General features: G+C 41.2%; 1 protein-coding gene across 2 annotated transcripts in view; it reads right to left on the reverse strand.

Annotated features, from left to right (window-relative positions):
* Window positions 1-23,488, reverse strand: part of has1 (hyaluronan synthase 1) — a 47,221-nt gene extending 23,733 nt beyond the window's left edge. The window contains exon 1 of one of the 2 annotated variants that reach the window (XM_008121785.3): window positions 22,903-23,488. In XM_008121785.3, the coding sequence (XP_008119992.1) occupies window positions 22,903-23,008 (106 nt within the window). In that variant the 5' untranslated portion in view covers window positions 23,009-23,488. Of the gene's footprint in view, window positions 1-22,872 lie in introns of both variants that reach the window. The other variant, XM_062962501.1, reaches the window with a different exon arrangement.
* Window positions 23,489-25,048: the final 1,560 nt, after the last annotated feature.

Consider the following 25,048-nt stretch of genomic DNA (forward strand, 5'->3'; position numbering starts at 1 on the left):
TTTTCACTATTTTGTCGAGGTTGGCCATTGCTCTTCTCCCAAGAAGTAAACTTCTTCTGATTTCCTGGCTGCAGTAACTGCCTCCACGCTTTCTCCCTCTATTTGCCAGTTATCAATAGATGTGGTTGCCATAATCTTGGTTTTCTTGATGTTTAACTGCAGTCTGGCTTTTGCACTTTCTTCTTTCACCTTGGTTATAAGGCTCCTCAGCTCCTCCTCACTTTCAGCCATCAGAGTGGTATCATCTGCATACCTAAGGTTGTTAACGTTTCTTCCAGCAATTGGAAGAGACTTCATGGGCCATCCAGTCCAACCTCCTGCAAGAAGCAGGAAGGTTAAGGAAGCACCCTTCCTAGGCTCCTTTTCTTTCTTCCTTTCAAGGGAGTCTGGGTTTGAGGAACGGGGTTAAGGAATCATGTGGCGCGTGCTCTTGAAGAAGGGAAGAAGCTGCACCCGGCAACCATGTGGGCCGTTTTGGGCCAAAAAAACCATGGCGGCTGAGCCCGTTCCAGTACAGCCACCCAAACAAGACGGATTGGCTGAAGGGAACAAACCAATCCAAATTTGTGCACAAGCCTATTGTCCTGTTGCCTTCTAGTGCAGGGAAAGATATTGTCCCATGGCCATCATTAAAGAAAGATTCAGCAGCCAGTCTGATTGTTGAAATGGAGCAGAAGGGGAGGACTGACTAGAGAGTGAAAGAAGTGAAAGAAGTTTTGCTGTGTATGAAAAGGCCATGATTTTGCCCTGGTTGCCATCTTGCTCACAATGGAACATCTGGGACATTATCAAGTGGCTAAAAAGGTAGGCACTGAAAGCTCTTAATATGCTATCTAGATATACAGATAGTTTGAAAGATTAATGTTTCCAGATAGGAAAATACCATCTCATTAACAAAATGTTAGGATTCCCTATTCTCCAGGACCAGCTTGGTGAGTGAAGTGTCTGGCGGGCAAGTTGGTTGTGTAGTAGGACTTCTGGGCACATAATATTTTTAAAAGATGGTGTTGCATTGTTTGAAACTAAATTGTTTCCAATTGCTTTTCATCTTTTAAGCATATCTTTTAATGCTTAAGTTAATGCATTGGGAACATCTTAATTCTGTTTTCATGTTCACTATTTGTGTGTATTCAGCTGTGTTGTTCTTAAATCATCTAGAGTTCCGATTCAGGGAAAAGGCAGGATAAGAAGAAAGAGGAGGAGGAAGGGTTTTTTTTTTATCATCACACCCTTTCCTCCAAGATGTCTGAACAGGCATTCACACATATGCACAGAAGAAACCTGGAATGCAAACCCAGGGACTGGGTGGAATAGAAGACGTGGGGTGGGGAACCAGAATTGAAATAGTTGATGGAGTTTGCACGGCAGCAAGACTGGAAAATCAGCCCTCCGGAATAGTTCTCCTTGGTGGTAGGAATATGCGTACAGGGTGTGGAGGGCGGCAGAAAATCTCACAAATTTAATACCCTCCAGCATTTCACAGATGCAGACAGGGACACACAAGGTCAAGCAACATCAGAGTCTGGTTAAGATGGAAAAAGCTATTGATGAAGAAGAGCGCACAGGTTAACAGGAACTTGCAGAAGTTTGCTTTTGCCTGAGCCAACTAGGAAGAGCAAATTCTGCCCTCTCCTCTCTCTGTTGTTGAGTTAATTGAGTAGAAACTACTTCTGCATCTTGAACTCAGTTTGCACTAATGGAAGTAAAGCAAGGGCAAAGGGGGAAAGTGAGAAGAAGAGGGAATTGGGACATTTTAAAAACATCTGTAAAATTGGAACGACATGACAGAGGACTAATCAGGATTGCACTTGTTAAACCTGGGCTATTGGAATGGAGGAATGGGAGAAGACCTGGAATATTAAATTAAAATATACTTATTCTTTTGATATTAAAGAAAACTGTATAAAATGATGTACTAGTGGTATACCACCCCAGACAAATTAGCAAAATGCTACAAAAACATGAATGCAAAATGTTAGAAATGTGAAACAGAGAGAGGTACCTTTTTCCACATGTGGTGGAGTTGCAAAAATGCAAATAGTTTTTGGAAAGAAGCACTTGGTGCTATTCAGAAGATATTACAAATGAAATTTCAGATGAAATCAGAATATTTTTTATTGGGCATGGTAGACATTAAATTAGAGAGAAACAAAGACATTTTATTTAATTATTTGGTCACAGCAGCCAGAATAATGTTTGCGAGACACTGGAGAGTAAATGAAATCCCCACATTAAAGGAATGGTTGACGAAAATAGTGGAAATTATGAGTATGCATAAACTTACACATCAACTATCACAATAGAAAGTCATGGACTGGACCTTGTTAACTAGATATATGAAACAACAAAAAAGGAAGATATTTTGGGTGTAGTGGAATTTTTACTTTTACTAATTTTTTCACATATTTTGTAAATTTCCTTCCAGAAGGATTTCACTTTCTCACAAGACCACCATATATGGTGGAAAGTTCCTTCACTTTTGCCATATTTCCAACAATTGTAATTTGAGTTTTTGGAGAATTTTGCAATTTTCTGTGGGGTGATATACCACTGGAGTATCATTTTGAGCCATTATTCTTTCATGTCATATGCGTAAGTATATTTTAAATTTTTATTCCATATGGTCTCGCATTCCCCTAATATAATTGCCTGTCCTATTTTTTCATCCCATTCCCCTCCCCTTTTTCCCATCCCCTATTTCCCTCCCCTCTTTCCAAGACTCGTCCCAAACATTGTTTTTACCTATTGATGTATATCAGAAAATCCCTAATAAAAATTATTTTTTAAAAATGGAGATATTACGGTGAATATGTACCAATAAGGGTACATACCCTTTGGTATCTGAAAAGAGAGAGGATGAGAATAAGAAGAAATGGATGAGAATTATAGACTTACAATCACGACGAAGAGGATTTAAAGCCAACAAACTACCCCCCACGTTCCCCACCCCATTTCCTCTTTTTTCGACCCTAAACTTCTATCCTAACCCCCAACTTGATTCCCTTTTCCATGTCCATAGTATCCCCTTCCCTTTTTCCTTATATTCCTAACATTTCATTTTATGTGTATCACAATCTGTGCCCGGCCACGCGTTGCTGTGGCGAAGTATGGTGGTATGGGAAATAAAGTATTGAGGAATTGGTGGTAGTTAAGGTAAAGGGAAAGGTTTCCCCCAGACATTAAGTCCATTATAAATGGGTAATATAGCTGTGTGGAAGGGCCTTGAGTCTACACTGCCATATAATCCAGTTAAAATCAGATAATCTGTATCTTATAGGCAGTGTGGAAGAGGCCTAAGTGAGGCCTAACTCTGCCTGTCTGCTGGGCTGAGTGGGTTGCTAGGAGACCAAATGGGCGGAGCTTAGCCTTCTAACTGGCAGCAATTGGATAAAAACAATTATTCCTCTCCCTCTAATTAGAACTTTATTTTTCTTTTCTTTTTGTTGTATGAACGTAGAGGCATGGATGAGGGGTTGTGCTGCCAAGTTTAGTGTTTCTGGGATGTGTAGTTTTGTTGTTTTGTCCTAGGCTGAAATTTCATTACCCTTTTATATTTGTATCATTAAAAATCTTAGTAAAAATTATTTTTAAAAACTTGGGCAATTGGAAGGTATAGAATTACTATATTATAATATTTTCATATATTATTTTCTCCATGACTCACTTTGCACTGACCAATAAGAGAAAAGCAGGCTGGGTCTTCCATATGATCATTAGTTCATTTGAGGATCCCACTAAAGGGGAAGAAGAATTCAAACCACATATCTCAGCTGGCAGTGTGAGAAAATATTCCTCAGCTGGGAAAAGTTGCCTTTTGGGATCTCAACTTCCCTAAAATCTCACCAGATTCTCGATGTTGTGGTCCACGCACATAACTTTTCCAGATGGCAACGTTCATTCTGAAGGATAATAAGTACAAATACATAAAATCACATGTGTGGTGAAATGCCAGTCATGGTTGAGTCAAGGCTGGTTTTACGTCTGCTTGTAAATGTGCTTGTAGTGTCATGTACATTTTTTTTCTTAGGGGTTTCTTTTTTCCACAAACTACATGGAAATGAACAATATCATGCTGGAACTACCAACCCCACTTCACACACATACACACAGAGGAGCCTAGCAATTCTCTTGGTTTGAAATTGCTTACTTTTTAAGACTCTTAACTAAATTGAAATATTCTAGTTCACTCAAATTAAAGGAGAATTAGTACAAAATGTTTTTCTGATGGTACCTAACCCCCCAGAAATTATCTAAATTTTACAAAAACCATAAAAAAGAATGTTGGAAATGCAATAATAAAACAGGGACTTTTTTACATGTATGGTGGGAATGTAAAGAAGTCAAAGGTTTCTGGAAAATGATACATAATTATGCAAAAGGAATCTTAGATAAGAATTTTGATTTTAAACCTGAATATTATTTGTTAAATATTACCGACTTTCACTTAGAAAGAAATGAAGATATATTATTCTTTCACATAACAGCAGCTGCTCGAGCTTTAATAGCTCAAAGATGGCATTCGAAAGATATCCCATCGGAAGATACATGGATCACCAAATTAAGGGAATACATGGACATGGATACTATGACCTTTTTACTGCAAGATTATACCAAAAAACAAAGGACGGACTGGTCACCAGTAAAAAAAAATTTACAAGGGAAACATCAGATTAATTTTGAATAGTTGGTCAGAGCAAAGATAGACATGCGTCGGATCAAGAATGTGCGGGGATATGAGCAGAGAAAATTTATAGCATATTGTAAATGAATTACTGCCCCTGTGGAATTGATCGGAAGTTATTGGTGTGCTTTTTGTTTTTTGGCTCCCCCCCCTTTTTTTTTGCTGTCTGCTGGCTGTGTGTAATAATTATTTTTATTTTTATGTTTTTATTTTATTTTTTCTTCTTTTTCCTTTTTTTCTCCTTTCCCCTCCTCACAATTTTTGTAATGTAATTCCCTAAATTTCTGGAAAATCAATAAAAACTATTTTAAAAAAAGACTCTTGTGCTTAGGCTTTCTTCCCAATTGCCTTCCCAAAGGTCTGGCCCAACTCTGGGTTGTGTCACCCAGCCTCGGGTTTTGACACATGGAATTTCTGTCCAGATGCTGCTGGGATTAGTCAGAAGTCGGCCTGCAAAAGTGAGATTGCTTCCCAATCCCCACGCCACATCCCCGCCTAAGGGTCAGCAAAGGGCAAATTCCCCCCACGCTTGGGCTGTCTGCAACTTCCAGTTCAAAGGGCTTTTCCCTGAAATGGGTGAGTCCCGTCTGTCTGATAGCGAAAGAGCAGAAAGCACCAGCCCCAATCCCGGAGTGTAGCTGCCCACGCTTTCTCTGTTATCTTTGTTGCGGATGCTGCTGTCCCAAGGCTCCCCCTTTGCATTAGGCACTTTCCTTCAGGCTCAGGAAGATAGCATTTAAAGTCCTTTTAATGACCAGGTTCTTACAAAATTAAATAATTGGGTATCTGCCATTCAAAAATTAGGCCGTCTGGTCAAAATCAGCCAAGGTGAGAATCCTGTTCAGCTTACCAGAAGGCACTCATTTCTTAAGTCAAAATGATACATTAGTCATTCCTTCTCTCCAACTTTATACACAAGCTTACACAACAATTTATTGATTAGCCAGTTGGCCTTATCAAGCACAGACAATACAAACACAACATACAACAAACATCTAGTTCACTTAAAATAAAATACAGATATACAGGTATTTGCCAGCTTGGTGCCAATGTAGCTTAGCCATCGATGTTTGCATCAACTCCTCATCTCCTCTACACTGCACTCCAATCTGATCTATGTACTCCGATCTCCTTTTAGCAGCTTTAAACAAATACAGGGCCACTTTTGTTGTCAGAATGGGGTTATAACCGGCCAATTAAAATGTAGTTTTGGCCGCTATGTCCCAGCTTGTTTTATTACAAATAAAAGGCCGTAAGTATTGTTTCCTTTCTTTTTCGTATAAGTTACAAGTATGCAAAGCGTGGTTCAAATTTTCGATTTCAGGGGTGCCACAGATACATAATCTTTCTTCATGTGGGATGTGGTTGAATCTGCCATATCTCTCCATGGACTCCCTTTGTTTGAATCTTGCCCTGGTGAAAGCGAGTCTTAGGTGTCTTGGCATATCTGCTTTTAGGAACAACACCCACTGGAATCCAACTTTATACATCCTGCCAGCCTAGTAGCCAGAGATGTGTTTACTACAGCTCCCAGGATCCCTGGGAGGGAATGAGAAGAACTATTATCGGATAGATCAAGATGCCACAAGGTTGAGTAGTAGGGAGCTTGGAGTACGGCATTTGTAAAATTTGTCCAAATTCTCCTTTTGATAGAATTTTAGAAGTCCCAGGAGCTAACGTTCATGCCCTTCCTAGCCAACATGAGCCCCCGGTGGTGCAGCGGATTAAACCGATGAGCTGCTGAACTTGCTGACCAAAACGTCGGCAGTTTGAATCTGGGGAGTGAGGTGAGCGCCTGCTGTTAGTTCCAGCTTCTGCCAACCTAGCAGTTCAAAAACATGTAAATGTGAGTAGATCAATAAGTACCACTTTGACAGGAAGCATTGCTCTAGTTAGTGGCAGATTTATAGTGGAAATAGCTTCCTAAGATCTACAGGGATACTCACAGGAACACCTCAGCAAGCGAGAGTCCAAAACTGGCAGGCTAAAAATTGGAAACTCAATTCATGGCTGATACCAGATGAGAAACTCCCTCCTGGGCAAACAGAAGATTGGGAGACTTGGAAGGCGCTGAACAGACTGCACTCTGGCACCATGAGATGCAGAGCCAATCTTAAGAAGTGGAATCCACGACATGCAAGTGTGGAGAAGAGCAAACCACAGACCCCCTACTACAATGCAGTCTGAGCCCTGCCACATGCACAATGGAGGACCTTCTCACAGCGACACCAGAGGCACTCCAAGTGGCCAGCTTCTAGTTAAAGGAAATCTAGTACAATGCCAAATTTTTAACTTTGTTTGTGTGGTTTTTAAATACATTTTAACTGTATTTATTAGGCTTGATCGATCCATGAAAAATTTGATTCTAAACTCGTTTCAAAACTAGAGGGGGCAGTTTTTCGTTTTTGTTGCTATTTACGAATTTGGCCCCCAAAAATTTTCGAAATTAACGAAAATTCGTTATTTTCTAAATTAATTCGTTAATGGCGGACGCGCATGCGCAATTCCCAAAAACAGCACAGAGGGAGAGGACTTTACAGGACCCTCCCACCCTCATTTTTTGAGTGATCTTCTTCCAACTTGGTACAGTGGTAGAACACATTTAAAACTGATAGCTCACCAAAATTTGGAACGTTTCCCTTATCCTCTGATTTTTGGCGAATTTTCATAGCTTTTATAATAAACCATTTTTTAATAATTGCAGAAATCTGTTCCTGGTTTGAAAGTCTTATTTCCTGTTAAATTGGGTTGTCTTTACTGTGAAAGTCATTGTTCTACTTCAGAAACTTTGTTTTTGTGGCTGAAACTTTGTTAAATTGGTGTGTGTGTGATATATACTGTCTGTGTATATATATAATATATAGTCCCTGCATAATGTGTGTGTGTGTATAGGTAAAGGTAAAGGTATCCCTTGACGTTAAGTTCAGTCATGTCTGACTCTGGGGGTTGGTGCTCATCTCCATTTCTAAGCCCAAGAGCCAGTGTTGTCCATAGACACCTCCAAGGTCATGTGGCCGGCATGACTACATGGAGTGCCATTACCTTCCCAGAAACACCCAGAAAATGGGAATTCCAGACAGGAAACAATCAGGGCCAGCTAATACCTCCCAACAAAGGATTCCCCCAGGTAGGAAGCAGCCAGGCTTTGAAGCTGCAAGGCTATTCAATGCTAATCAAGGTGACCAATTGCAACATTCACACTTGCCTCCCACAGACAAGAGTTCTTTCTCCCACCCTGGACCTTCCACAGATATATAAACCCCACTTGCCTAGCTTCGCACAGACGTCAAAACCTCTGAGTATCAGGCCTGGCAGGCAGGGAAGGGCGAGCGAGCGAAGGGAGGACAGCCGCCGGAGGAGGACGAAGCAGAGGGGAAGGGGTCTCGATCCGCCGCCTCCGCCCGCCTGGATGCGCCTTGCGAGGAGGAGGCGGAGGAAGCGGAGGAGGGGGCGGCAGAGGGAGAAGCAGAGGCAGGCAGTGAGGGAGGCATGAGCAGCGCCGCCCGCGCCCCTCGCCCGCCTTCGCCTTCCGCCTCCTAAGCGACCCTCCCTCCCTCCCTCCCAGCCCCATCCTCCCCGCAAGGCTTCCGAGGAGGAGGAGGAGAGGACGCCGCCCGAAGGAAAGGAAAGGTCGGTGGGCTCTTCGGGGGAGACCTTGGGGAAGGTCGCGGGAAGGGCGGGAGGGGAAGGGGAAAAGCGCCCCATTTTCAAGAGCCACTTCGGGAGGGAAAGAGGGCAACCAAGGGGGGACCTCCCTCTCCCCCTCCTTCCCTCCTGGAAGAAGAAAGGAAAGACACGTGGACGCGCCTCCTTTCCGACGTGCGGGCCTCGCCTTCCTGGGCGCTGACACGCGAGAGCCTCCCTCCCGAAGACAGAAACCTGGCCCAGTCCTTCCTCGGTAGGCTATTGGGAGATCACCCTTGGGAGGTAATAATAATAAATTATTATCAGCTGCTGAGGCGAGGCGGCGGCGGCCATTTCCCCCCTCCGTCTTCCTTCTCCTCCTCGGCCTCCTTCCCCCTCGCCCCCTCCCATTGGCTGAGCCTGTGACGCCCCTTTTGCTGAGGGGCAAAAGGGAAGGGCCTGATGGTGGGAGTTTGGGTGCTTTGCAAAAGCTTTTTTTTCCTAACGAAAAAAACGACGACATAACGAAAAACGGCCTCTCGCGATTCGAAACCGCGATATCCAGACGTGTGACAACCAATGCTTCAAAATTGCTTCAAAACAAACGAAAATAACGAATTAATAACGGTTAACGGGGAAAACGAATTATTTGAGCAAGCCTAGTATTTATATCAATTTGCTTCTGACACGATAAATAAACAGTGGAATAAGCAAGCTTCTTGATATTTTTATTTTAGGATGCCATTAAATGGGTGACTTCAATTACCTGATATAATGGGTCTCTTTCATTTGTATCATGCTTTAGTTTATATCATGCCTTCCTCACAAAGTGGGAGCCAAAGTTGGGTTGTTGTTCTGACTGTGACACAACGGCAAGGGAAAGCTGCTGTTCTGTCCTCTTCTAGAGCTATTTTTGTGCTATGTTTCAAACTGAAAGGATGTTTTTAATTACTAACTGGTTGAAAAAATGCCCAGAAGTCTTTGGAGACAGGGTGTAGTGTATATGTCTATATGTCAATACTTACAGTAGAACCAGGACAAAAAAATTTGAAAGTTGAGAAAGCAGAAGAAGGTTTTGTTCCTATGTTGGAGCAGGGAGGCAGGGAGGTGCATTGGTCAGCCCACACGGACAATGGAGACCTTGGTATCCTTTGCTAAGTACTGATTTGTGGGAGGTTGTCCTCTGGATTGGGTTTTGCACACTTGACCGGTTATTGCTCCTGAGGCAATTGTCAGTGGCAATTGGTTTGGGATATAGGCCAGTCCTCCCTTCTTTATCTGTCTCCCTGAAACTCTGTCTAAGGGAAGGAGAAGAATGGTGGGAGGCAGGTAGGCATGGCCATGTGTTTGTGTGACCCGACCCCACAAATGTGAGCAAATGCACGTTTCCCTTCCTTCATCTTGGGGGGCCATATGCACTTCTTCACAGAGGACCCTTCTATTTGAGGGGCTGTCAAAGCCTCTCATTAGAAGGGGTTTTTGTCCATTTGTTTGAGGAGCTGTTCCTCCCACGTCTGGTGCTTTGTTGTTGTCGGCTCTGATTTATGGCAACCCAACTGTCGGATTTGATTAGCAAGATATATTCAGAGGTGATTTATTGTTGCTTACCTTTTAAGAAGAGTCACCTAATGTTAGGAGCCTCCGGTGGCCTAGGAGATCAAAACCTCATGACTTGAAGGTTGGGTTGCTGACCTGAAAGCTGCCAGGTTCGAATCCCACCCGAGGAGAGCGTGGATGAGCTCCCTCTATCAGCTCCAGCTCCATGCGGGGACATGTGAGAAGCCTCCCACAAGGATGGTAAAAACATCAAAAATATCCTGGCGTCCCCTGGGCAACGTCCTTTCAGACGGCCAATTCTCTCACTTGCAACTCCGGTTGCTCCTGACACGAAAAAAAAACCAAAAAACCCTAATGTTATTCCAAAGCTGAGAAGGGATTCAAACCCTTTTCCCTTGGAAGAGAAGGTACAACGCTCAAACCACTACCTACACTACCTCTGCTCTGTGACTATAAAGACTCATATAGGAACAGACTGCTATGGCCCTATGTGATTATAGCATTATGATTCCAATGGACCAATATGGGTGCATCCTATAGAATAGGTAAAGGTAAAGGTTTTCCGTAGACACCTCCAGGGTCATGTGGCTGGCATGACTGCATGGAGTGCAGTTACCTTCCCGCCGGAGCTGTACCTATTGATCTAATCACATTTGCATGTTTTCAAACTGCTAGGTTGGCAGGAGCTGGAGCTAACAGCGGGCGTTCATTCTGCTCCCGGGATTTGAACCTGGGACCTTTTGGTCCACAGGTTTAGCAGCTCAGCGCTTTAACACACTGTGCCACCAGGGGCCCCTTCTATAGAATACTGGGATACATCATTTGTTGAAGCTGAAGTGTTCCTCCCTAAACTAAAAAAGCCACAATTCCATCCAATGGAACCATGGCAGATAAAGTAGAATTCATATTTTTACAGATACAGGTAAGTGTAGGTAAAGGTAAAGGGTTTCCCCTGACATTAAGTCCAGCCGTGTCCAACTCTGGGTGTTGGTGCTCATCTCCATTTTTAAGCCAAAGAGCCGGTGTTGTCCGTAGACACCTCCAAGGTCATGTGGCTGGCATGACTGCATGGAGTGCCATAACTTTCCCGCTGAAGCAGTACCTATTGATCTACTCACATTTGCATGTTTTTGAACTGCTAGGTTGGCAGAAGCTGGAGCTGACAGTGGGTGCTCACTCCGCTCCCCAGATTCAAACCTGCGACCTTTTGGTCCACAAGTTCAGCAGTTCAGTGCTTTGACCCACTGTGCCACTAGAGGTTTAAAATTGATATAATTGGCATGGTTTTAAGGCAGAATTTGAAGTGCAATGTGTACAGACTACAAATATTTAATTACCAAGATGTATAAACTTGTATTGGAAATGGAAGATGAACAAATGAAAGAATGCATGTTTAAATGGGCACAGGGACTTAAATCTGAAAAAAGAGGCAGAGGGCTGTCTTGCTAGTTTTCTTGCTCAAAATCAACACTGAGTTGTTGTGTGTTTTCCGGGTTGTATGGCCATGTTCCAGAAATATTATCTTCTGACATTTCGCCCACATCTGTGACAGGCATCATCACAACCTCTGAGGATGCCTGCCATAGATGTGGGCGAAATGTCAGGAGAGAATACTTCTGGAACATGGCCATACAGCCCGGAAAACACACAACAACCCTGTGATCCCGGCCATGAAAGCCTTCGACAACACAAAATCGACACTGTTTTTTGAGTTGTTTTACATTCAACTCCCTTACCCTCCATTTTACCAAATTCCAGTTCTGCCCACTCTGACATTGACAAACACTTTTCATTCACTTCCAAAAGCCTTTTGCAAATACTTCTACATTTTCTGTGTCCCTGCCAAGTTTTGCCCATCCATCATTTGCCAATCTGTCAGCTTCATCAAAAATCCACAGTTATGGCTTAAGGGGTTGGTGCCATGACTAAGGTTTGCAAGGTGAGAGCCCTTCTTGGCACTGTCCTGAGATTTCGGTGCCCAGCCCAAACGCCATGTCACGGATCCTTCGGTTGTGAATCAGCCAAGGAAAGGCCAACCACTGTTGACTCCTAGCAACTTGCTAGAGACAACAGAATATTTAAGCATACTTGTAAGACACCTGTTCTCATGCTCACAATGAGTGCCCCCCTTCCCTGTTATACGTTGCGGAAAGCTAAACATATTCCTTCATTGCGCCATAGTTTGCTCTTTATCGGCATCAAAGAAGGGCGTGTTGGTAAATAAATGGACCATTACTTAAGAATGAGTGTGTGATGGTTTCGCATGAGATTTAGCTAAAAGGCTGACATATAAACCAGAAAGCACCAGGTTTGAATTTCATCAGGTGGCCTTTAGCAAGCTGCTCTCATCTTCCCTATATCTGCAGGTTTTGGAGGGTGGAGCCGAATAATGCATTTTACATAGAATTGCCAACCTGATTTCACTCCAGGTCCTGAGGTTTCCAGGCTGAAACCAGCCACAGCGTGTAATTTAAATGCACACATTATTTTCCTGTTTGGAAATTAAGACTGAAATCTTAGCTAAAGGGTTCCCAGAGCAAGATGAAATGATAAGATTATTTTTTCTTGGTTACAGAGATAGGATAAAGGACATTTAACCTACCTTGCCTCTAGCCAGCTAGACGCAGAGCAGAGGGTAAGCCCTGGCACCACAAGAACTGGGAGGGAAGAAGCAGGTTATACAGTAGAGTCTCACTTATCCAACACTCGCTTATCCAACGTTCTGGATTATCCAACGCATTTTTGTAGTCAATGTTTTCAATACATCATGATATTTTGGTGCTAAATTCGTAAATACTGTAATTACTACATAGCATGACTGCGTATTGAACTACTTTTTCTGTCAAATTTGTTGTATAACATGATGTTTTGGTGCTTAATTTGTAAAATCATAACCTAATGTAATGTTTTATAGGCTTTTCCTTAATCTCTCCTTATTATCCAACATATTTGCTTATCCAACGTTCTGCCGGCCCATTTACGTTGGATAAGTGAGACTCTACTGTGTATATATATATATATATATATATATATATATATATATATATACACAGTATATATGTTGGATAAGTGAGACTCTACTGTGTATATATATATATATATATATATATATATATATATATATATATACACAGTAGAGTCTCACTTATCCAACACTCGCTTATCCAACGTTCTGGATTATCCAACACATTTTTGTAGTCAATGTTTTCAATACATCGTGATATTTTGGTGCTAAATTCGTAAATACAGTAATTACTACATAGCATTACTGTATATTGAACTACTTTTTCCGTCAAATTTGTTGTATAACATGATATTTTGGTGCTTAATTTGTAAAATCATAACCTAATTTGATGTTTAATAGGCTTTTCCTTAATCTCTCCTTATTATCCAACATATTCGCTTATCCAACGTTATACCGGCCCGTTTACGTTGGATCAGCGAGACTCTACTGTATATCCCTTTTAGAGAGTCTTTGTATGTTGTAACAACAAATCATCTGAACCTTGTGTTGTTGAAGGCTTTCACGGCTGGAATTACTGGGTTGCTGTGAGTTTCTCGGGCTGAATGGCCATGTTCCAGAAGCATTCTCTCCTGATGTTTCACCCACATCTATGGCAGGCGTCCTTAGCGGTTGTGAGGTCTGTTGGAAACTAGGCAAGTGGGGTTTATATATCTGTGGAATGTTCAGGATGGGAGAAAGAACTCTCGTGTTTGAGACAAGTGTGGATGTTGCAATTGGCCACCTCGATTAACACTGAATGGCCTTGCAGCTTCAAAGCCTGGCTGCTTCCTGCCTGGGGGAATCCTTTGTTGGGAGGTGTTAGCAGACCCTGATTGTTTCCTATCTGAAACTTGCTAACTGCTGTTTGAATAGCTACTGTATGTGCACATGGTGTTTTCATGTTCCTGCAAGTGGAATCAGAACTAGATTCTTAGCCAAAAGGTCCCCAGAACTAGAGAATTTGCAAACTATTATCTCCACATGGAGATTATCCTGGAGACTCAGGGCCAGGTCCTGAGATCATGCAACTGTAATTGTGCAGGCTATAATGAGTAGAAATAGATAATATACACAAAGTGTTCTAGACATTCAAAAATACTATGCCAGTGTATTATAACACTATGTAACAACATTTGAAAAGATTTCTGTTCCTGGTTTGAAAGTGTTATTCCTCTTTAATTGTGAAAGTTGTTGTTATACTCCAGAAACTTTGTTCTTATGGCTGCCATAAACTATGTTGAATTGGATGAGACTCAGTGTCCTGCAGTTTAATAAACTTTCCCCATGTTTTTATGATAGAAACAGTTAGGAAATGACATTTCTAATCCAGGAACAAAAATTGTGTTACATAGTGTAAGTAATGGTAAATAAAATGAATGCTTGCAGAATTTTTTGAAATCAGTGTGCAAAGGATTGCAGCTTCAGGTGACCCAAAAATGCACCTCATATCTTTTCCATTCCTGAAGATACATAAAACCAGATATGCTGGGGAGCACGCTTTTGGAAAAGGTGTTGATTTTACAGCACTCCTGGCAACATTTTATAGGAGAGTGGAGAGCACATCCATAAGATCTATGTCTTCCATCCAGAAATGCCCTGCTCTCCAAGTTCTTACTGGGAAAAGAAAGCCCATTAAGGAGAACAGATTAAATAACTGTCTAGTGATATTGTTATTATTATTTTTAATGTATGACACAGCAAACAAGATAGATATGCTGGATTTTGTTTCACAAAATCACAAGTCGAACACTTCCCAAGTGTCTAGGACTGTGTGATGTATTTTCGGATGATGCGCGCAGATCCCAGTAAGGTGGGCTTTTGCAGTTGGCAGATCGTAATTTTGTTAATGCCTATTGTTTCCAAATGCCGGCTGAAATCTTTTGGTACGGCACTCTGAATCAATAAAATCAATTACTTATTCACACAACACAGAGCCGATTTATGGAATTCACTGCCAGAAAATGGATAAATTGCCTTTATCTTCTATGACCTCCAAAGGGAACTAGACAAGTTAATGGAAGATCTATGAGTACCTGGTGATCATGGTAAACTATATAAACCTTCCAGGCAATAAACCTCCAAATACAAGTATCTGAGGGGCACAGGCCATTTTAGCTGTAGATTCAAAGGTGAAACTAAACTATAGAATTAATGCAGTTTGGCACCATTTTAAATGTTACAGTAGTCTCACTTATCCAACACTCGCTTATCCAATGTTCTGGATTATCCAACGCATTTTTGTAGTCAATGTTTTCAATAAATCGTGATATATTGGTGCTAAATTCGTAAATACAGTAATTACTACATAGCATTACTGCACATTGAACTACTTTTTCTGTCAAATTTGTTGTATAACATGATGTTTTGGTGCTTAATTTGTAAAATCATAACCTAATTTGATGTTTAATAGGCTTTTCCTTAATCCCTCCTTATTATCCAACAAATCCGCTTATCCAACGTTCTGCTAGCCCATTTATGTTGGATAAGTGAGACTCTACTGTATTACTTAAGAATAAGTAACAGACAGGCCCTATATCCCAGGATCAGATCCCAGGTTTTCTGCTTCGAACTTCAACTCCTGTGATTCCATAGCAGTTAAAGTGGTGTTTAAATGTGTAATTCAACAGTGTAGATGCACCCTATAAATGCCTGCTCCAAGCTCTTTTGCTATGACTGAGTGCCATGGTGAGTGATGATGACACACACATCCTTTTTCTCCGTGACGCACTTTTGGCATTCCTTTGTCAGGGAGGTGTGTCTGACAATGGAATCTCAATTTAATTTTCTGTAATCCAGACTTTTCAAAAAAAAAGTTCATGCAATAATCCAGTCTTACTGCTATCTAGTCTGCCACTGCGTCACCTGCTTGCAAACAAGCATGAGCCTTCTCTTTGCTTCCTGACTTTTGGGAATCTTATGTGCATTTCCCAAACGCAAGACATAATTGTTGCTCTACATTCACATTTTTTACTTTTGCAGATTTGATTAGTCACGGATTCGATTAACAATTATTCTATAGGAATTTCTTGGTCCTCCAGTGTGACCCAATAGTCAATATCCTTCAGTCACGCTGGAGAGCCTAGAAATTCTTGATAAACATCTCTACTAATCTCTCTTTAAGGACTCTTATTACAGACATGGTCATGGGGACTGTCATGAAGGGTGCATATTATTTATTTATTTACAGTATTTATATTCTGCCCTTCTCACCCCGAAGGGGACTCAGGGCGGATCACATTATATACATATAGGGCAAACATTCAATGCCCATATACACATAGAACCGAGACAGAGACAGATGCAGAGGAAATTTAACCTTCTCCTGAGGGGATGTTCGATTCTGGCCACAGGGGGGAGCAGCTGCTTCATCATCCACTGCAACGGCACTTCCTCATTCCAATGTCGTAAATTAGTTAAATTTGCCTCCCCACTTTATAAGTGGTACCTTATTTCCTACTTGATAGATGGAACTATCTTTCGGGTTGTTAGGTCAGCAACGAGCAGGGGCTATTTTTTATTTTTTAATTGATGGGTGCTCACTCCGCCACGGGCTGGCCTCGAACTCATGACCTCATGGTCAGAGTGATTTATTGCAGCAGGCTGCTCACCAGCCTGCGCCACAGCCCGGCCCCCCATATATTCCAAACTATACTACTATTTTACTAGGGTGTGGAAAACTGTGGACAGACCTTTTCTCTTTCATACCAGAAACAGCACAGTACGTCACTGTATCTTTTGACAGCAGAAAAGGAGAGTGTCCTCGGCAGACAAGTAAATGAGGAAAGCTGTCACTAAAAGTCTGGAAAACATCATGTTTTCAAATACAGGATAGGGGTGGCCTTGTCTTTTCATCAATCACTTACTTTGAATAGCAAATTCTACAAAAGTATATCATTCCTCCTGTCTACATTACAGTAAGTTCTTAGAACAGAGCTTAGGCGTGGGTCGGGTTGCTATTTTGATTTTCTGCTTTAGGTCTAAAACACATTGAAGAATGGCACTGCTGGGGGGAAAATGAGAAAAGAAACCTCTTCTCTTTATGAAACTGAACACAAAACCCAATCTATAAATAATATCAGTATAAAAACCACTCATAACATTAAGATTTAAGATTAGGAATGACGCATGCCACTGTAAGAAGGCATTCAACCAGCCTGACCTGATAACTATTTACCCAGAATCAAGATTTACTCTTTTCAGTGGAGCGAAGGCTATCCACCTCTCCACACCCCACTTCTCCAGAATCCTCCTCACCACTAAAAATATCAAGTAACAGCCTTCTAATGTTTTTATGTGGTTCCATTCATGTCAATGATGTGTTACAAGGTAAGTCCCTGCTTCAAGAAGCTTATATGCTAAGGTCACACATAGGAAAAAATTAATGGAAATGGAAGACTGGACAAATATGCTCGGGCTGTGGCGCAGGCTGGAGAGCAAGCCAGCTGTAACCAGCTGCAATGAATCACTCTGACCAGGAGGCCATGAGTTCGAGGCCCGCTCGGAGCCTATGTTTGTCTTGTCTTTGTTCTATGTTAAAAGGCATTGAATGTTTGCCTATATGTGTAATGTGATCTGCCCTGAGTCCCCTTCGGGGTGAGAAGGGCGGAATATAAATGCTGTAAATAAATAAATAAATAAATATTCCTATTGCATTTATGGCGGCCTGGATACTGGAGAATATGCTCCTGAATTCTACATTGTTAGTCTAGCTATCACTGTGGGAAAATCACTCGCACATTTGATTCTTCTGTATATATGTCCCCATGTTGAGGTTTAAGTGCCTGAACCTTATCATTCATTTTCCTGCAGCATAATATCTCCATTGAATTTGCATACCTGCTGCTGTTTATTTATTTTAGTAACAGTATATCCCCCTAGTGAAGATATAAATAATTAAATTAGGCTCCAGATTTAATGAAGGCTAACTTTACTGTTTTTACTGTGTAACACTAACTTGTAACAGTTACTATGATTACAACAGAGAAGGAAGAGGAATATAACATGGTTCAAGTGCTGGCTGATGCTGTGCCTCAAGTTACTGCATTTGAATGGCATTTTATAAGTAACTGAAGGGTAATTTTAGGGTGCATCTGCACTGTAAAATCAATACAGTATGACACCATTTTTACTGCCATGGCTCAGTGTTATGGGATCATGGGAGTTGTAGTTTTACAAAGCCTTTAGTTTTCTCTGCCAAAAACGTGCTGCTGTTCTCATTAGGCCATAGTATTGAGCTATGGAAGTTAGAGTGGTGCCAAACTAAATTCATTCTAGAGTTGTAGGCACAGCCTTTGAGAAAAGAGAAAGCAAATGGTACTTTAAACTATAACTTAGTGGACACTAACCATATTCAAAGAGTTTTGAGCACTGAACTCAATTTTGAGAGGTCAAGATTTGAATCTCAACTCAACTATAGAGACCCATTGGGTGACCATGGGCAAATCAGACTCTTTCCATATAAGAAGAAGGCAATGGCGAACCTGAAAAAATCTTGCCAAGAAAACACTATGATAAGATTGGAAACAACTTAAAAGCAACCTTACCATTGGGAAGGAAAATTGGCATTATTTGTTCTTCAAGAGCATCTTGTTGAGCAATGCTTCTGCTCTGTTACACTTCCCAGAATATCTTCCAAAAGTTTTTAATCCCTTCCAAAACATGGTTTTGATCTACGAAACATCTCAGACTTTACACACTCAACAGATGCTTGGCTGAGACCCCCCTTCCATCTCCTTCCGAAATAAAAATCTACTTTTGAAAGTGGTATGTTTTACATGGATGACTAATAACTTCATCTAAATCTACGTCTTTGCTCATTCCAAACCCGTGCTCCCAGCTCCCCTTTTGTTATGGGCAAGAGGAACAATTTTTTCGTTCTTGTCAAGTTCTATTATTAAGAATTCAATAACCAGTTTCGCATTCCTTCTTTAATCATTTGGTAATGCATCATTCCCATTAATCTTCTGTGTAACCCCTTGTCTCTGAATCCTTCCCAGACTCCAACATCCTGTTTGAATTTGTGGTTGCTTAACATGTGCATGCACACACACACTGTTAGCTGGGTGGAGATTATGCCTGCGTGCTACATAATGGAAAATATCAAATTATTCACACATTTAAGTGAATTAGCATGCACATGTTTAGCCGTCCTCTAACTGGGGAACCCTGGACTACAGTATCTTTTTGTAGATGTTTTGCAGGTGCATGGACCTCATCATACTATGTCCTTTCTCCAAGAGAGCCTCCACCAGATAAGACTCCTAACTGACAGTTTCCAGACGCATTGACTGGGATAATAGTAACTGTAGCCAACACATAAGGAAGATATTAAATTTTGGGTCCTCTGCCTTTTCTGATGTTTCCCTGGGAAGCCCCTGGCCCAATGCCCTGATAGTCACTCCTCCAAGCTAAAATAGTCCCTTTCTCCTCCTGACAGAGCTCCTTGACATATCAAATCAACATAAGATCATTTAGGATGCATCTCTAGAATGAATGCAGTTTGACACCACTTTAACTACCATGGTTCATTTTTTTCCATGTCAGGAGCGACTTGAGAAACTGGAAGTCGCTTCTGGTGTGAGAGAATTGGCCATCTGCAAGGACGTTGCCCAGGGGATGCCATGGCTCAATGCTATGGCATCATGCAGCTTGTAGGTTAGTGAGATACAAACCCTTTTACACAGAGGAGGATAAAGATCTTGTGAAACTACATCTCCCAGGACTACATAGCATTGAACCATGGCAATTAAAGTGGTGTTGAACTACGTTCACTCTACAATCTAGATCAGTTGTTCTCAACCTGGGATCCCCAGATGTTTTTGGCCTACAACTCCTAGAAATCCCAGCCAGTTTACCAGCTGTTAGGATTTCTGGGAGTTGAAGGCCAAAAATATCTGGGGATATTGAGAACCACTGATCTAAATGCACCCTTTGCCAAGCACCAATGAGTTTATAAAGTTTGCTGCAGCGAGGAATAAAGCTCCACCTGATGAGTTTCTAGGTTTTGTAGAGTGAACCATCAGAAAGTAAAAGAGTTGCCATCATAGCCAGTCATGTGGATACCGATTCCAGGTTTTGTATTATTTTGGAGTTCCTGATAAGGAATATGCAATCTGTGCTGCCTCCTTTAACAACAGCATTAGGACAGCACTGCTGCCGCTTGTGGTTGCACAACCTGAGTATACCTGGCAATGCAGACCAGGTGAGCCAGTAGTTGAAACAGCTCTTCCTGTATTTTGGAGTATTTGTATTAATTCTATCTCTAAAACCTACAAGATTATAATACTTGTAATTCTCTCCTCCTTCACTGAAAAAGTCTTCAGATTTTTTTCAAAGTTACTATTCTTAGAATTCTATTTTAGGTAGTCTGGGTTGGAATCAGGTAAGGGGGAAATTAGTCTGGTTTCAACAGAGGTCTGAGACACAGTAATTGAAGGTTTTTATGACTAGAAATCACATTGATTGGGTTGCTGCTCTTTGGCTATAGTTGGCTTTCCACATTCACAAATTTGATTACACTGTGTAACGCGATTTTTGTTCCAGGGTTATGCATGTCATTTCCTAATAGAGTCTATCATAAAAAAAAATGGAAAAAGTTTATTAAACTACAAAAACTTTGTTTTTGTGGCCTGCACAAAAGGTTAAAAATGGCACATGAAAGGTTAAAAATGGCAGCCACAACAATGAAGTTTCTGGAGTATAACAACTACTTTCAAACTAAGTACCACACAATTAAACAGGAAATAACACTTTCAAATCAGGGACAGATTCCCCCCCCCCCCCCCCAAATTTTGTTACATAGTGTTTTTGCTGATTTGATAAAATGTTATCTTTAGGAATCTCTCAAGTAAAACAAAGAGCAACTTTTATTTGTGGCTTTTCACATTTGTGGGGGTCTTGTGTCCCTAACTCCAGCAAATGCCAAGGTCTGACCATATTACCATTGGAAATTAGTGCTGAATTTGCTATGAATTCACTAGGTTGCTTTGGGTCAGTCATTATCACAACTCCATTGTTTACATATTTCAAAACGGGGAAAAAGTAGTGTGGTAGGATTCTTCAATCTAAAGAATACACGATCACCCTCTAAACACTGACCTCACAACATGAAAAGCCACGGATTTGTCTTAAACATGCTTTGTTGCTGAAATCACTAAATGCAAGAGAGGAGAACAAAGAAACAGTGCTCATCTTCTTCATTTTTAGTTTCTCTTCTGCCCTTTTGTGCATTCCACTTTGTGTTGGCAGGCAGCTAGACGCAAAACCTCAAGTTGTGGATTGCAAAAGCCATGGGATTAAACAAGCCAGACTTCGGAAACAGGAACGCACCATAGGTTCAGATTGTGGTTTATGGAGTGTTTACAAGCCACAGGTTGTTAGAAGCAGGCCTGAACATGATTCGTATTGTGTGAACACAATACGGAAAATAAATGATTTTCTAAACAGTTTTATCCAGACATCTGATGCAAGCTAGATGGGCCTCTACTTGGGACACTTTCACCTTTCATTTCAGGCATGAAGAAGGATAGAGTTGAACTAGAAAGCCAGAAACAATTTCGCAATTGCGGAAGTCTGAAATCTAGGACTAAAAAAAGGGCTAAATATAGCCACAACAAAGTGGTAATATATCAAAACTGCGCAAGTCCGGAAAAATATGTTTTTTAAAAATTATCATAAAAGTTTCACCCATGAGGGTTACTGGCAAGAAAAGAGGCACCGAGGCTTATTTTAACATCACTAAAAAGACCCTGGTGGCGAAGTACATTAAAGCACTGAGCTGCTGAACTTGCAGACCGAAAGGTCCCAGGTTCAAACCCCGGGAGCGGCATGAGTGGCCGTTGTTAGCTCCAGCTCCTGCCAACCTAGCAGTTCGAAAACATGCCAATGTGATCAATAGGTACCGCTCTGGCAGGAAGGTAACGGCGCTCCATGCAGTCATGCCGGCCACATGACCTTGGAGGTGTCTACGGACAACGCCGGCTCTTCGGCTTAGAAATGGAGATGAGCACCAACCCCCAGAGTCAGACATGACTGGACTTAATGTCAGGGGAAACCTTTACCTTTACTTTACTAAAAAGATCGAACACAGGGGAATCTAACAGTTTTCATCTCACGTGTAAAAAAGCACTTTTACCTGTTTCTATGCAAATCTGGAGCTCTGAAGTGGATTGCTACCTAATTCCTAAAACCTCAGTTTCTACACACTTTAAACCAGTTGTTACCAACCTTTGGTCCTCCAATTGCTTTGGACTTCAACTCCCAGCAATCCCAGTCAGCTTACCAGCTGTTAGGAATTGTGAGAGCTGGAGTCCAAAACACCTGGAGGGTCAAAGGATGGGAACCACTGCTTTAAACAATTCATCCTAAACTACATTTCCCAGAATTCTGCAGGCAGCAGAAATGTGGGGCTGCCCACTTTAAAAACCTGATGTGATAACGTCGCACGACAGGCCATGTTGGGATAGTACTAAGGGATATAAATAAAAGCATGGAAAAATGTAAATAATTGCTTAATGAAATATGTTTAAAATTGAGTACAAAACACATACAATTAAAACCAAACAATTATATGAATTACATATATGTATATTAAAACCACACAGCCTTATAGTTCACCATAGTGATGGAAGGTTAGGAGAAAAGGGTCTGTATGCCATCTACTCATACCACTGTCCAGGTGTAGTTTAGCACCCTTGAATTAGACTTGTGCTACCTGATTTTTTACTCCTTACCTGTAAGGAGACCAAATTACTGTAACTGAACTGGAATTAGGATGTTGCATGTCCAACATCTCAAGTACAAACTCTTATAACATAGTCTAAATAAGATTTTCTGCTCGTTGCAACAAAAAACTATTACATGCACAAAAAAACCAGCCAACAATTGTTCATAAAATGTGGAGTGAGTTGTTTAAAAGCTGTTGTCCTTTTCTTTCCTTTATTTCACCCCCCCCCCCCATTTAAATATTACAGAGTAGCAGATTTTACATGCACATAATGCAGATTACCTTAATTTAGAAAGAAAAGTTTCCCCAAACCTTTTCTTTGGTTATTCGTCCATTTATTTGAAGGAGACTCTGGCCCAATACTGCAGTCTTGGTTCAGAGCAGCATCAGCGCCTGATAACTGTTGGAACTCCATCATCCTGGCAGGACTCGTTTCTCAACTTGAAATTTTTAATTTTTTTCCCAGCCCAGTGCTCTGAATGATTGGTTTGTTTTAGCAGTTTCGTCTAACAGCCATTTATATGTCCCACAATACTATTTCATTATGCAGTTTATGGCACACCTGTAGCCATGCTGATGTGGGGGATTCTGGGAGTTGTAGTCTGGAAAGTATTCCAAGCTCTCTTTTGGGGAATTGGAGGAAGTCAAAATGGCAGCTCAGAACTATATATTCCTGACTCCTTCCAGAGTGAACCAATCTCCTCTAAAATTTGGAACTGCATTGTTATATTAGAAGTGAAAGTTCAAATTGCAGTTTGACATATTTTATGGCTCAATCTCTGGATTTGCGGAACTTGGAGTTTGGTGAGGCACTAGCACTATTTGGTCGGTAAGTCCAAAGACTCCCATTATTCCATAGCAGTGAGCAATGGCAGTTAAAGTGATACCAAATTGCATTAGTTCTACAGTGTAGATGCTTTTTAAATTCAGATTTACTTCTGAATAGGATTGCACTATTCCTCTTGTAATGACCAAAACATAGCATTGAGTTTTCTGTTGGAATGAATTGTTATTGATAGGTGATAATGGAGATTTGTTATAATTTTATGATTTTGTATCTGAGGATGGGAATGTGTGATCTTCCAAAAGTTGCTGGATTTCAGTTTCCATCAGACTAAGCCAGTGTATCCAATGGGCAAAGATGTAGGATACTGTAATATAACAAAATCTAGAGCTTGAAGGTTTCTATGCATAGCTTGGGTTTGGGGTGCAATGCATAGGTCTGGGGTGCATATTTCTGTAACACAATCTCAACAACTTCACAAAACTACAACTTCCAGGATACTTTTGGGAGAAGTTGAGCAAAGACTAGCTCTTTTTGGTGATGTCATGGTTTGAGTGCTGGACCAGGCTCTGGGAAACCAGATCCGAATCTCCACTCCACCCTGGGCTAGTCACACACTCTCAGCCTCAGAGCAAACCCTTTCTGAATACTTCATGAAAACCTTATTGTAGCGGCACCATAAATGGTTGATTTGAAATAACATAATATGGCAGTTAAAGTGATACAGAACCTCTAAAATGTCTGGCATTTCTATTCCTAGATGGCTTTTGAAATATGGTATTGCTATGTACCCTAGAAGGCTTTAAAAACAAACATCTATGTGTTTACTGCTCACAGCCAAAGTTATCATGGTAAGGATAACCTTGCTTTTACTACATTTGTCAGATGTTTTAAAATAATGACTGTATCCCATCATTTCCTTAGCCCATCCTTAGGTTAAGCCCTTTACCCTTGGTTTCAGTTGGTTAGTAAGCAGGAGCTTTGTGATGGAGGAGCTCAGGCATGTTGTCTACCTAAATATATGTGCTCTGAGTCGTGCATTTATTGACATTGCTCTTGGATTACACCTTGGATCCGGAATCCATTTGTTCTAGAGGGAGAAGCATGGAAAGCTGCCAGGATTAAAGCCGTGGTCTTGAAAGTTGTCAGAGTAATTGAGGGCATGCTTCCTCCATTGGGAAATTCAAAGGAGATATATCCTCATATAGTTATCAGGAAACTGAATGCCAGATTGCCACGTCACTGTCCACCTGGCAAACCCTAGAAGAATACAGTTTTAAGTGGCCATTCCTTAATATTGCTGGGAAATATGATCCCACCCTTCAGTATTCCCACCACTTATAGACGTTACATGGTTTAAAAGCCACTTGAGCAACTATCATGATATCTTTTCTTTCAAATACTGAACAGTTAGCCTTCCATATTCACTGGTTATGCACCCGTGGATATCATTTTATTACACAATCTAGTTTTTTACAGTAGAGTCTCAGTTATCCAACATTTGCTTATCCAACATTCTGGATTATCCAACGCATTTTTGTAGTCAATGTTTTCAATACATCGTGATATTTTGGTGCTAAATTCGTAAATTCGGGCTGTGGCGCAGGCGGGAGAGCAAGCCAGTGCAATTAACTGCAATGAATCACACTGACCACGAGGTCATGAGTTCGAGCC

The sequence above is a fragment of the Anolis carolinensis genome, unplaced genomic scaffold, assembly GCF_035594765.1.
Source record: "Anolis carolinensis isolate JA03-04 unplaced genomic scaffold, rAnoCar3.1.pri scaffold_10, whole genome shotgun sequence".
Lineage (NCBI taxonomy): Eukaryota > Metazoa > Chordata > Lepidosauria > Squamata > Dactyloidae > Anolis > Anolis carolinensis.